Source organism: Durio zibethinus, chromosome 6 (genome assembly GCF_047325235.1).
Source record: "Durio zibethinus cultivar Kanyao isolate XHJ-2024 chromosome 6, ASM4732523v1, whole genome shotgun sequence".
NCBI lineage: Eukaryota > Viridiplantae > Streptophyta > Magnoliopsida > Malvales > Malvaceae > Durio > Durio zibethinus.
Genome location: NC_143167.1, coordinates 470,531 through 485,233, shown reverse-complemented (window position 1 = coordinate 485,233; position 14,703 = coordinate 470,531). Strand labels below are relative to the sequence as shown.

General features: G+C 30.9%; 1 protein-coding gene across 1 annotated transcript; it reads left to right on the top strand.

The window, feature by feature from the left end:
- The first annotated feature begins 10,187 nt into the window (after positions 1-10,187).
- LOC111285579 (UDP-D-apiose/UDP-D-xylose synthase 2) lies at positions 10,188-14,370 on the top strand. Its single transcript, XM_022875096.2, has 9 exons — positions 10,188-10,600; positions 10,909-11,001; positions 11,137-11,244; positions 12,296-12,410; positions 12,491-12,624; positions 12,741-12,842; positions 12,965-13,057; positions 13,574-13,709; positions 13,799-14,370. The coding sequence occupies exons 1-9, from the start codon at positions 10,334-10,336 to the stop codon at positions 13,909-13,911; spliced, it is 1,161 nt and encodes a 386-aa protein (XP_022730831.2). The 5' UTR covers positions 10,188-10,333; the 3' UTR covers positions 13,912-14,370.
- The last annotated feature ends 333 nt before the right edge of the window (positions 14,371-14,703 follow it).

The following is a 14,703-nucleotide window of genomic DNA, read 5'->3' as shown; positions in this document are numbered from 1 at the left end:
GAGTTTGAATGGTGGGGGACTTCCAGCAGTTCATTTAGTCCTTATGGCACGGAAAAGAACAGAAAGAGAAAATTCAATTTTGGAACGGAGTGAATAAAAAATGTTTGAGGCATGATTAGTCGATAACACTGCCGTTAAGGATAAATTCTCCCCTACCGAGTACAAAACTCGATGCAAAAGGTTTAAGCGGCTACCCTCTACGATACAACAGATCTTTCTAAATAACTTGCGCTAGCTACTAAGAGTTACAGGAATAATTGAACAACAAAACATAGCAAGGGAAAATAGAGGAAGAAAGGATATTGAGCAATGAGAGAGAATATAATAAATATGTCCGTGAATTAAATCGAATTAAATTAAGTTAATTTTTTAAATATTTTATTTAAGGCTTTGTCCAATTCATATAGCTTAAAAACTTGATTTTTTAAAAAATATATTAAAATTAAATAAAAATTATTAAATAAATAAATAAAAATGAAATTGATAAAATTGCGGTCCGTACTAAAAAAATCAAATAATACAATTTTGGTCCCATCTAAAATTGAAATTCCTCTTCATCGTTTTTTCAATGGACCAAACGTGCCATAAGTTCAAGTTAATTATCACAAAATCAACAGATTGGCAACACGTAGTAGGACAAGTAGTCAACTTTTTGACAAGCTTGATGAAAAAAAGGCTCGGAGCTCCGCACATCTTTGCAAATGCCTAAAGCAATAGAATAATGTGTTGCCTCAGCTTGGCTGGGGGGCTTTGTTTTTATTAGAACTTTGATTTCGGAGATAATGTGAACAATGGAAGGCTGGTGGAAATGACTAGTACGGGGAGAAATAAAAAGAAGTAAAGAATTTTTTCACATATTCCATAATCACTATTCATTTTTTGTTGCTTCTCACTTATTCTCTTCTTTACTCTTCTTTACTTCCCATCCAAAAAATAATTCTATATTATTATTTTTATTTATTTTACTGCATTAAGTGCATTATACTAAAATGTGGCCGAGGATGCTAGTAGTCTAATTTTGTTGATAAAAATGTTGAATTTTTAATTTTAATAATAAGATATTAATTTTTAATAATTTTAAGGATAAATCTATGCTTGATAATGATTTGTATATATGATGATCATGACAGAGAAACTATTAAATTTGTGAATATAATCAAATAATTACACATTAACCCTTAAAAAATCACGTAGAAAGGGGAAATTTGCTTTCCTCTGTTTGCCAAAAGTAAAGAAAACAAATGATGTAATATATCCAATATTGACAGATCTAACCCAATGAATGAAAATTGAAAAGGACTTGGAGAAAGGTGGTTGGTCTATGAAGTGTGTGTGCAAGGCAGAACAATTTGAGAGATACTATTCGGAGTCACCTACAACTTTTCCATTGTGTTTCTTCAGGGAAATCAAGCTCGGATGTCCGATGTAAATATGCTTATTGTGTTGGTTCTGTTCTTGAGCGGTCAAAAGGTCGGCTTTTCTTCTAGTAGAAGCACCTTTCCCTTCATGTCCTCTTTACCTGACCTGTATAAAACGTTCAAGCATTTGTCATAAAAGTCTGTCCCCTTTCGTCCTCTTTCTTCATTTTTACAATAATGGACTTTCCACAAAAGCTTAAAACAATTCTTGCTTCAATTGTAGCATTTTTCATCCAAGTCTGTCCTAAACTAGAGCAGCAAAGATCACAGCCAGAACAGCCACCATCATTGCCTCAACCAGCAACTTCTAGTATGGACATTGAATCACCTCAGCCAGGGTGGCTACCATCACCATCATCGCCTTCTCCTTCCAATGATTATGAATCCCCGCAACCCCAGTTGCCCTCGCCAGCCCCAGCTCCCGCTACTCTCTCAAACCTGAAACTGCAGCAAGAGTATTTACTTGCAGCCCAGCAGCATCTACAATGGCAAAATTCAGTTCTAGCATTTTGCTTTTCATTTGCACTCGGTGTATCGCTCCAATTTGTGGGAACTGATCAGGTCAATCACCAGCTCCCTTTTTCCTTGGTTTTGCTTTCGTTTCTTGTCCTACTTACATTCACCTTTATCTTGGTTGCTTATTTTATCCACCCAAATTGCACCACAACTTCACAAGCATTGGAGAAAGTTGCCTTCCTCTTTGCTGCAGCTGCATTCTGCCACACTCTTTCACTTTGCCTCTCATTTGAGCTCAAGTGCGCCGTCTGGGCTGTGTTTCTCCTTTCCTTGCTCATTATCATGATCTTCAAATACTTGAATCATAACACGGCCTGATGTTAATTTGAAGTCCGCTTTCTTCATGATGTGCGCGTTACTGAGTGATGTGGCATCCAAGGAAAGTGTTAATTGATTCACAGCTTAGAGTCAAAACAGGACTCCAAAATCTGTCTTGAAAGTTACATTACCTGTTAATAGATTGCTTGAAGCTCATATGAAATTTTGGGTTTTATGGGAATATGGCCACGGATTGAATACTTGTATTTTAGGGGGAAAAATGCAGATTAAGCAGGGTTCTCTGTTTCTTCTTCTACTAGTTTAAACACTGATTTTTTTTTTCTCTGGCATTACTGAGCATTATTGAGAAAATGCCTTTAATTGATATAGTTTAAAGTAGCTGCGATGGTTTGAACCCAAAATAAGACACAGAAAAACCCAAGTGCACCCAAAATCTCACTGTGGCTATTTGGTTACTCTCAATATTTTTCTAGTGTTTTTAGGCCACACTCTATTTTGAATACATGGAGTACAATTGTTTAACCGTTAAAGCTCCACCTGATACGTGGGTTGGGGTGTGAAAACGGGTCTTGAACTGAAGCTACAACAGCAGCCCAAAATATACAAATTCCACCCCAAATGAGACACAATCCCAACTCTTTAATTGCAAATAACAATTACCATGAGAAAACAAAGTGATTCCAGAATTTTTCGACAAAGTAAGTGCATTGATCTGAGTTGAGTTTGAAGACATGAATAGGTATTTATGTATCAAGATTCAGCAGCAGCCAGCTTTTGGTTCTTGCATAGCGTAATAAATGCCTCAGGCTAAATATGAATTGCAAACTCAACTAAGGAATTAGCAATATAAGGAGTCCCAACCAAATTAACAAGACAAGTTGAATCGATAAAACATATACAATTAACTTATAAAAACAAACCAAGATGTCAATCCTTTCCCGGAAAAATCTTTGATGAAACAATAAAAAATAATTAAACGAACTGGCTGGCTTGCCAACATCCAAGAACTTGAAATTGTTTCCATTTGCAGTTTCAAAGATTTCAATCATTCTTCTCTGTTGTCTTCAAATCTTAAACAAACAGCCTTGGTAGCAAAGATGACTTGTATTCTATAAGCATGACAGTGCTGAATGGAAAATCAAAGTCCTCCTTCATCCAGGCCTCATTGTTGTAGTCTTTCAATACCCAAAGAAATACCATGAATTTCATCCTGAAATCATCACAGTCTACTGGTCTACAACAGCCAAATTTTCTCCAACTTGAATTAGATCATGGTGTTCAGAGACTCCTTGCGAAAGACTCATATCCCTGAACTTGTCATCAATGCTCCTAAAGCTGCCTTGCCAGTATTTGTTCGCATACAATGTAAAAGTTCCATGGACACACACTCTGTCTATAGGGTCGAATCCTAAAGTTTGGGGCATCAATTTTAATTTATTTTAGATATTTATCAAAATCAAGAATGAATGAACAAATTCTGACAAAATATTAAGAATTTTCTACGTTTCTTATCAAAAGAAATGAGAAGATTATCATCTCATTAATTTGTCAAAGCATTTAAGAAATATACCATAAGCAATAAATTTATAGCCGTAGAATTTCCCAAAGGAAACACTAAACAGCTAAGAGGCAAATTTTTTCGAAGTAAATTTTAATAGAAAGGCTGGTTTTCTAATCAAACCTACATGATTCATGGATTTGAAAGAAACAAAAAGATAGGCATGTCACCTCTTAGGAAGCACATGGAACAATGGGTGGTTTTTCGCCATTACAATTTTTTTTCTATTTTTTATAAATGAAGTCAAATTTGTAGTTAGGAAACGGACCCAACTAATCCAGACCCATTTGCAATTATCAAATTTGCAAATTTATTTTGCTGTTGCGTCGCCTGTTCAATTTCAAGTGGAAATAACTGTTGCTAAAGGGGTAGATCCAATATCAGGTTCAAATAGGAACCCCTGGCCCGGGAGATGGGTCAAGCCTCGATTGGCCCATTAGAAGCATAAAAAACTAATTTTATGCTAAAATCCGGACTAAAATGTTAATCTCATAGCACTAAACTGCTTCAAACAAATACTAGTATGGCCAAAAAAGAATTATACTTGTACAAACACATTTTTCTATTTTCAGTCTGCTAGTATTAGATGCTTTTTAATTTTCCAAAGAGAAGAATTGAAGCTTGGATTAGTGATTAATTTATCATTTATTATTAAAAGTTAGCATATATTAAAAAAAGTAAAATAGTGTAAATTTTTTAATTTTGTTAAAAAAATTAAAAATTTGTATTTACAGTGTATAAAAATAAAATAAAAAATGTGGATCAACTGAATATAGCTGATGAGTGCCAGCACCAAACACTGCTTAATGCTAATTCCCTCACTCAAATAGTTAAGTCAATTTTCACTATCATTTAATTGCGATAAATCCATTCTAAAAAATTCCAGCTAATTATTAACTGCACGCAGCAATCTTTCGCTCGTGTCGGTTCAATTAAACAAAGATTAAAATGATGAGTTAAAAACACAAAGATTAAAATGATAATCAAACTAAATTGGAGAAAACTACAATAGACTCTTCCTTTTTTTTTTTTTACATTACTATATATTCTATGCGTGACGTTTATTCGGCCACGCGCTAGAAAACACGTGAGGCTGTAATATCTTACTCCTCTCACACTTACTATTCTCTCGTGTAAAACGATTAACACGATCACTGCTTTTCAGAGTTTTTTCCATGTTGGATAATGTTTCATGGATTATTATCTTTTCTATTAATGAAAAAATATACTAATATTTTATATGATTATCACATATTTATTTGATAATAATAAATAAAAATTACTCCATATTAATAAAATAAATGTTTGAAAAGTAGTTAAATAATATAACTTTTTTACGAAGAATTTCAATATCCAAAAATAAAAAATAAATTACAAATATTAAGATTTAAAAAATATAAATTTAAATTATAAAAAATAAGTATTTATTTTATTATTTTGGTGTCAAATTTTTATATTGCTTAACACGATATGTAATTATTTAAATATAAACAAACAAACTTGACGGGTCAATAACCTTTTTAAGATTATTGCTGCAGGCTACTCCATTTTCTCCTTAGAACAAGTTGAGTCGGTCACGCAATTATCTTTAATTATTGCAGCATAAACAAACAAAGCATGATAGTGTGAGAGGATAAATGCAGAATCAAATAAATGATTTATAAATGCAGCTGTTTTGCTTTGGTTATCTGTCAAAATTATTCTAACATGGTGCATTTAATTGCGAAATTGGACTCTCGTTAATCCAATTGTCAATGTCAAATCATTTTCATTCGATGACCAGGGACTTTATTTTTTTATTTTTTTTTTGGGTTAGCAACATTAATAGTTTTAAAAGTTTACCAGAAGCTTTCTTCAATTCACTATTTATGTTCATTTAATTAATTTAAATTTTATTATTTTAATAAATAAAACATTTATATTAATATTTTTTAAAATATTTTAAAATTTAAATTTAAATTAAAAAAAAATATAATAATAAAATATTCTCACAAACCAAATCAGACTACAAAATTTTAACTAAATTTCAATCCAAATCAAATCATCCCTAAAATCTAATGAGTCATGCCCGACTCATGGACATGTTTAAAAAATGCCCACTTTTTTCTTATTTCTACTCTTATAATATTAGCTTTCATTTCAATAAATTTAGAGAAAACTTTGTCAAAACAAAATTTTCAAAAATGAAAAAAAAAGGTCATAATCGCTTATTATGAGTCATGAAATATGCCCGAGATCGTGGCTGGCTCGACGTGGCCGTTGGGCCTTGGAGCATGCATGTGCATGAGAATTGTAGGAGACGAAGCAATGTGCGAACATATATGGCAATTTGCAAGTGTAACTATCGTGTAAAATAACAGTTTCCAAATTAAAAAAAATATATGGAAAATTAATTTTGCCAAAAAAGTAAACAATTCACCCCATTACTTCACATTTTTTATATTAATAGTAGAGCTACTTTATATGAAAAATTTTGTAGTACGTTTTTAAGTTACTCAAAATTTGTTTGATTGGGTAGAAAAAAAAATAAAAGAAAATGTTTTATATATTTAATTTTTTAACGTTAAGAATGAGGTAAGACATAATAAAATCAAAGAGCTTACTATTAAGTGGATATTATGTTATTATAATAAAAAATTATAATTTTATATTCAAATTAAATCTTTACACCTGACTTTAGGTTACTTGTTTAACAATATTAATAATAATTTTATTATTATTTTTATGTTACAAAATTATGAAAAAGATATTAAGATATATGAGTCTTAAGTTTTATGAATGTCAAAATATGCACATTGTTTAATATTTATCCTTTTATTTTCACATATAAGATGCTATTGTAAAATAATTTAACTTTGTCATTATTCTTCTCATTTGCTAAATGGTTCAAAGTAATAACAGAAAATGCCTAGTTTTCCACCGTATATACTTAAAAGTTTTTCGTGCAAAACAAAAATAAAAATGTGTCCTCTCATTTTTTTTCTTATCTCTCTTATTTTCTATTATTTTTTTATATTTTTACGAAAGAAAACCTGATTGGTTGTTTTAATACATTTTTCAATTATTTGAAAGATGTAATGTAAAATTTTTGTGTTTTTTTTTTAAGCGAATAATTCTTAAATCCATTTTATATTCCTAGTGTTGATTTATTATTAGTTTTTGTCAATAACATAATAAGTTAAAAAAAAAAGAAAAAGGAGAGAAATAATGGTACAAAATCTCAGAAGAAAAGACCAGGCGGCCCTTGCCACTGACAAGGAAGGCGGGCACAGTAGAGTTTCCTTCGGGATTGGAGCGTAGCATTAAAGGCGCGTGGAAATTTTGCATGAAAAAGAAAGAACTACGGAATTTGATTTTTCAATTTCTGCTAAAATAAAAAATAAAAAAATAAATATTTACCCACGTGAGAATCGAGATAGACAGGCGACAGCTCGTTGGTGAGTTAAGCGGCCCACTCACATAACGATCATTCGATTACGTCATGGCTCCGCTAATGACCAACGAGAGAAACAATTTTTAAAGTTTTAGGTTATATTTGATGTATATAAGATTAGTAATAATTATAAAAAAATAATTGTTTTATATTATATTTTATTTATATTTAAAGAAAATGATAAAAATTGTAAGAAAATTTAATATTTTATTGATATAAGATTATTTATTTTTTTAAGTGAAAAAGATTATTTTTATTTTATTATATTAAATTTACATATTTAATTATATTTTTAAAAATAATATCAATAATTTAAATTGTATAAATTTTGAAAAAAATAATTTTAACAAATCAATAAATTATTTTATTTTAATTCTTATATACATCAAACATAAGATAAAATAATATTATTTAATCTAATTTTATTTATAATATTATTTTATTTTATCTTATCTTAATTTTATATACCAAATATGACTTTAGTTTATTAAACTATTAATTTTTTTAAATGAGCTTATTTTTATGGATTTTTTTTTCAATTAAATCATTAAATTTCTTAAAATTATAACCCGATTTAATTTTTTATATAATAGAAATTAAAATTTTAATATTCTATCTATATCATGGACAATTGACAATCAAACTTATTTGTTTGCACAATAATTGATATTTATTTTAAAATTTTAAAATATTTGAGTTAATTGTCCAAATTTAAGGTTAAGATGCATGTATGTATTTTTTTTACATAATTTCAACAATTATATAGTTTATTAGTATAATGTTAAATTTTTATTTTTAATTATTAATTTTTAAATTTTGATAATTTTAAATAAATATAACAGAGAGATTTTACATTCTAAACAGTGATAATAAATAATTACGAAAATACCAACTTGAAATCTACTTATTAGTGAAATGGGAGAATTAAAACATATTGAACAAGTAGTTGATTTGGTATTTTTATATTAGAGTTAATATTTAATACACTATTAATATAATTTTATAATTTTATAAATGATATTAAGAAATTGATACATTTTTTTAAAATTTTTTAAAATATATCTTAAAAATATATATTATAATCTTAATTTCTATGTAAAATCTAAAAATTTTCATTATTCATATGTTTAATAAATTTTCTTTGTATTATAATATAAACTTCTTGGTACAAGATGACGGTGGCAAGGGAGAGTGGGACAATGTGTGACCATGGAATATGAGGGACCATATATATTTTTTGCCGCACATTGCCTTGTCAATTTTGTCACATCCAAGATTACTACAACTAGTAATATCGTTGATATATTTGAAATGGAAAGGAATAGTGAAATCTAATCAATTAATGTGTGCTTAGCAAGTGGAAGACAACAAATTCAATGATTGAAAATTTATAATCTTATTAATCAAATTAACATTTGTATGATTTATTGATAAAATGTTAAATTTTTAATTTTAATGATTAAATATTAATTTTTGATAATCTAAACTAAAAAAAATTAATTTGTTTAATTGGTTCATCAACTATGATATCATTTGTGTTGCTTTGATTACGTCTGTTTTATGTTCAATTTTCAAGTTTGACATTGGAAAATATTGAAAATATACTATAATAGATTGTTAAAGTGATAATAATTGGATGTTTGCCTTCAAATCAAAGGAAAATTTTCATTGTTAGGTACAGGTAATGAATTTTGCATCGCCTTTGCAAGTTACAAGTAAATATAATTTTAACTAAATTTTAAATTCCGACAGTTATAAGTATAAAACATATTGAATATAATAAAATTACATACTATAAAAATAATTAACATTGATAAATTGTATGTTAATCAAGATTTTCATCTATATTTAAAGTTATCTTTTGTGCAAAACATATCAAATTAGCATAAGTTTATTGCTTTTAATGTTTATGTAAAATTAGAATTTTAAAGATAAAACAATTCAATGTCTATATTTACTTATTTTTATTTATCAAAAAAATCCATTTAATTTTTAGTATATTAACATAAGCTTATCGCTTTTAATATTAATGTAAAATTATAATTCTAAAGATAAAACAATTCAATATAAACTAACTTTTTTTGTCCATCAAATAAATCTATTTAATGAAAGTTTTTCAATCAAATTGAAATTCTTATTTATAAATTTGATAAAATTTATTAACATTTTATAATAAAAAATTTTGAAAATGATAATTTACAAATATAATAGACAAAAACAGCTCGTTTCCATTGATCAATTGTTTTACTAACATATGTACTTTTATATGTTAACATTATAAAATATAGATATATAAATAGTATTTAAGTTGTGATATTATAAGAAAAATTGAATTTATAACGCGTGGATCAACTAGTTACAACTAGTTTTTGATTAAATTTGAAAAAAATATTATATATAAAGTCTCTTTTTATACATTAATATTCAAAAATTTAATTTCATAAATAAAATTAAAAAAGCTATTACATATCTTATTTTTTATCAGTTTTTTAAATTTATTTTAATGATATGTATTCCCAAAAAATTTTACTACTTGTTAAATAATGGCATGAAATATATAGTTTATTTTTGTAAAGCTAAACAAGACAATTAATTTTGCTATATGCTTAACTTGCATGAATTTTTTTATTTTTCAAGGTCAATTAATCCAAGATATTAGTTATTTCATAAAACAAAATTTCCAATTTTTTATATTAATACCGACAAAATGATCCAATAATTATTATAGATATAAAATAATAGTAATCCTTAATATTGCTTCATCTGTCCAATCTAAATACGCTTTCATCAGGAAAAAATCCCCTGCTCCAAACACCAGACAGCATCCCTTTCAATCTTCCACGTGTCCCTCTCTTCAGTCGAGTACAACAAGTGGCTACACTCGCGAGTACGCTTTAAGCCCGCTCCATCAAGTAATGTAGCAGTGTAAAAGGGTCACATCTTCTCTCTCTACTCTCTCCCTCTCCCTCTCCCTCTCCCTCTCATTTCCCTCCTTTCCACGTATATACAGGCCACATTTATTTTTCCCTTCTCTATCTCCAAATCTCTCCTCTATTTTGTTAGCGCTGCAAATAATTTTCCTTCGTCACAGCCGGCGTTCAAAGATCGCAAAAACCGGTGTCGTTTCAAATGGCAACGAGAATCGATCTGGACGGGAGGCCAATAAAGCCGATAATGATATGCATGATTGGAGCCGGAGGCTTCATTGGCTCTCACCTTTGCGAGAAACTGATGGCGGAGACGCCGCACAAGGTGCTCGCCTTGGATGTTTACAATGACAAGATCAAGCACCTCCTTGAGCCTGACTCTCTTCCTTGGGCTAATCGAATCCAGTTCCACCGACTTAACATCAAGCACGATTCTAGGCTCGAAGGTCTTATCAAGATGGCAGATCTCGTAATTTCTTGCATTTTTTGCCCTCTCTCTTTTGCTACCATTGCTATTTCTTTTTGTGTTTGAAACATTAGATCGCCGATCTTTTGATTTTTTTCTTTAATTTTCGCTAAAATGCTTTCACTTTTTGCCTTTAATATGTTAGATCTGGTTCAATTCGCTTTCTTTGTTGGTGTGATTTTAGGTTTTTTTCTTGAGCTAATTCACTCTAAATGTTGATTAAAAGTTAATTTTCTGATTTATTGATTGTCAAAAAGTTATAGCCGGATTTATGGCGATTGATTTAGTTTTTAATGTTTGCGACAATATAGACGATAAATCTTGCGGCGATCTGTACTCCAGCAGACTATAATACGCGTCCACTCGACACGATTTACAGCAATTTTATTGATGCACTTCCTGTGGTAAGCATTTCTGTTATAACGTTGTCGTTTTTTGCTTTCTATTTGGTTTGGTTGATATTGATGTGAGCGATGAGAGATTTGATTGTTACTGAATTTTTCGAGATTGAAGTTGAAATTAATGTTGTGGTTTGATAGGTGAAGTACTGTTCAGAGAACAACAAGCGTCTCATTCACTTCTCTACTTGCGAAGTGTATGGCAAAACCATTGGAAGCTTTCTTCCTAAAGATTCTCCTCTCCGTCAGGTAACCTTTCACTTTCTCTTTTTTATTTACTAAACTGAGAATCATTTGAAAGAGAATTTATTATATCCATGTATGGTTTAGTAAAGGTCTGTTAGTGCTGTTGTTATATTCAAGGTTTATGGTTTATTCTTTAATATAGATATTTAATATTTTTGAAAAGGATATTTAAAGTTGGTATTGAGATGAAATGGTAAGATATATGGGTTTAAATGACTAAATCTAGATACTTGGATGGTGGTTAGTTTATTTGTGTATGCTTCTTACTAAATGTCTTTGAATATTTACAATTTTCTGGGATTTGTCTTGTCTTATGGTCAGCAAACATTGGTCAACCTTCCTCCAAAAAAAAAAAAATGGAAGGGTGTGGGGGGGGGGTTATGTGACGATTTATTGAGGTAGTTGAATGATGGATTATTAAATCTTATTAGTCTATCATGGTTGTATCCATGATTGGTTTATACTTTTCAAAGTTAGCCATTTTTGTCAACTGGATTTTACTTGTTTAAGAGTTTGAACTTTTTGTTATTCCTAGAGTGCCCTGCTGATGAACCTGCTGATTGATGAATAAGAGGTTAAACCAGCCTCAAGTCTTGCAAGATACAATTCATGTACTGGTCGTTGATTTGTTCTTTTCTGGTTTAGAAATTTTGTTGAATATTATTTGTTTTCTCTTGTTTGTTAGTCATGCTTACCGTACAAAACTGACAGTGGAACTATCTTATTTTGGTTTTATTTGTCCTGGTACTAGAGGTCTTTGGAAAAGGTTATTGTTTATTCATTTGCTTAACAGGGCAGAAAGGTTAAAATTAGGCCATTTTTTAAAGGAATTTTGTTTCGTAAGGAAGCTTTGTTTTGCACCAAGTTTATGTATCTCTAAGTCTGTGGTGATATTGAAATTTATTTAATACACTTCAATTTTTTCTCCTTAAAACTTTCAAGTTTTCATTTGTGCTATTGTTTCTTTGTTATCTCCTTATTTCTAGGTGACATTAACATGTTTGTTACTTTACATAGTTTAAATCATTTACTCTTTTTATAATTGATGTGATAGGATCCTGCCTATTATGTTCTTAAGGAAGATGCCTCGCCCTGCATTTTTGGTTCAATTGAGAAGCAGAGGTGGTCATATGCATGTGCTAAGCAATTGATTGAGAGGCTTATTTATGGTTAGCATCTTGACTGATGATCTGGCCCTTATTGAAATGCTTCAAACATAATTTCTGACTTATTTTCTTATCCATTGCAGCTGAGGGGGCTGAGAATGGCCTTGATTTCACCATTGTGAGACCTTTTAACTGGATTGGACCTAGGATGGATTTTATCCCTGGCATTGATGGTCCAAGCGAGGGTGTTCCAAGAGTTCTGGCATGCTTTAGTAATGTTAGTTGAACCTTTTTCACAGTTCTGGAGAATGGCCTAGAATGCCATCTATTACGTCTCTTTTCGATGTTTTGAAAGTCTTAGTTTTAATGATGATTTATCATTTTCCTGGTCAGAATCTCTTACGCCGTGAGCCACTAAAGCTTGTGGATGGTGGTCAATCTCAGAGAACTTTTGTTTACATAAAGGATGCTATTGAAGCCGTTCTCTCAATGATTGTGCGTACTAACTCTCCTCTCTACCACTTCCTCACCTTACCTCACCCTCTCCCATCCCTTTCTATATTCCCATATCTGGCCAGCCACACAAAGTAACTAAGTTAGTATTGTCTTCTGTACAGGAAAATCCAGACAGAGCCAATGGTCAGATTTTCAATGTGGGCAATCCAAATAATGAAGTCACAGTTAGGCAACTTGCCGAAATGATGACTGAGGTGAAGTACATGATTGATGATATATAGTTTCTATTATTCATATCGTTATTTTTGTTTATGGTTATGTATTGATTAGGGAGGGCAAAATCACCCGAACCCGTCGGGTTTCTACCCAACCCGACCCCTTAGGGTCGGTTTTTTTTTTTTGAAAATCGGGTATCGGGTCGTGTAGGGTCGGGTAGAGTAAAAAAAATTTCGGGTTCGGGTCGGGGTCGGGTTTTAAGCAAACCCGACCCGATATATATAAAAAAATTTATTTTTAAAATTTTATATTTTTATTTAAAATAATATTTTATTAATTTCGGGTCGGGTCGGATTTGATTTTATACAATATCGGGTCGGGGGTCGGGTATTAAAAATGAAAAAATTGTCGGGTCGGGTACGAGGGTCGGGTATTGTATACTTAAAAATCGGGTCGGGTTCGGGGCGAGCAAAAACCCGCCCCGCCCCGACCCGTTGCCATCCCTTACTATTGATCATACGAAATTTATAACTGTATGCCTTTGGACTCTTAAGGTCTACAGCAAGGTTAGTGGAGAACCTGCTTTGGAGTCACCAACAATTGACGTCAGCTCCAAGGAATTTTATGGCGAGGGATATGATGATAGTGACAAGAGAATTCCGGACATGACCATAATAAATAGACAACTTGGTATTTTCTTTTTTTCTTGGTTGTTATCATGATCTTTAGTTTCTCCATATGATAATTTGAGTATCTGACTATGATTTACACTGCATTAGGTTGGAACCCCAAGACATCGCTTTGGGACTTGCTTGAATCGACCCTTACCTACCAACACAGGACTTATGCAGAGGCTGTTAAGAAATCTATGGTAAAACCTATTGCATCCTAAGGAGACAAGATGTTTAGACCACGCCTAAGAAAGGACTCACATAAAAATGTGCTTGTTCCCAAATGTTTCAAGTCTTTATATTTAGGAAGTCTTAAATATATCTTAATTGTTGATTTTCCTTATATGCTAGATCTTTTTGTCTTCCCTGTGTCGATAGTCAATAGCTCTAACTCTGTAGCTCAGGCAGCTATGTTCTCAGTATGGTATTTATGCGGAGACACTAGATTCTACTAGGGAACGGTATTGTGTTAGTGTTATCATATAAATTATTCCAATAGAGCTTTGAGCTACAGCATGTTGGGTGGGTATTGTCGGAGGAAAGGAAAGCTGTTATCGTTTCTTAGGGGGTTTGCCTGCCATTCCTCAATTTTGTCTCTCCTGGGTTTTGTTGTACCTATTAACTTGTTTGACTCTCTCAGGCACATTTTCGTAAATTATTATTTTATTGTTTTCATGCAAGTAAGTTCCAAGTTCAGCACTACTGAAGAGCTGTTTTGTGGTTTGTTACTCTTTAAGGGTAAATTGTAAGATTAATCAAGCGACAAATTTTGGGAACTTACTATGTTAAATGTTTTTGGTTAAATTCTAAATTTATGATTTAACCCTTAACTTGATTTTTAATTAAGGATTAACCGTTTTGTTTGATCTATACGATTTGATCTATACGATTTGGGTTTTATCGCGTAAAAATTATGTTTTTATGGATTTGGTCCAAACGATTTGGGTTTGCGTAACTCTAATAGCTGGCCCAAAAAACTAAACTTGGCAGCTGACTAATGAAGAAAATTTTTA

What these genes read in the sequence shown, in the direction of transcription:
- LOC111285579 (XM_022875096.2), top strand. Translation starts at nt 10,334, where the DNA reads ATGGCAACGAGAATCGATCTGGACGGGAGGCCAATAAAGCCGATAATG. An exon ending in TTCTGGCATGCTTTAGTAAT is followed by an intron (nt 12,625 to 12,740) that starts GTTAGTTGAACC and finishes TTTCCTGGTCAG; the next exon opens with AATCTCTTACGCCGTGAGCC. An exon ending in TTGCCGAAATGATGACTGAG is followed by an intron (nt 13,058 to 13,573) that starts GTGAAGTACATG and finishes TGGACTCTTAAG; the next exon opens with GTCTACAGCAAGGTTAGTGG.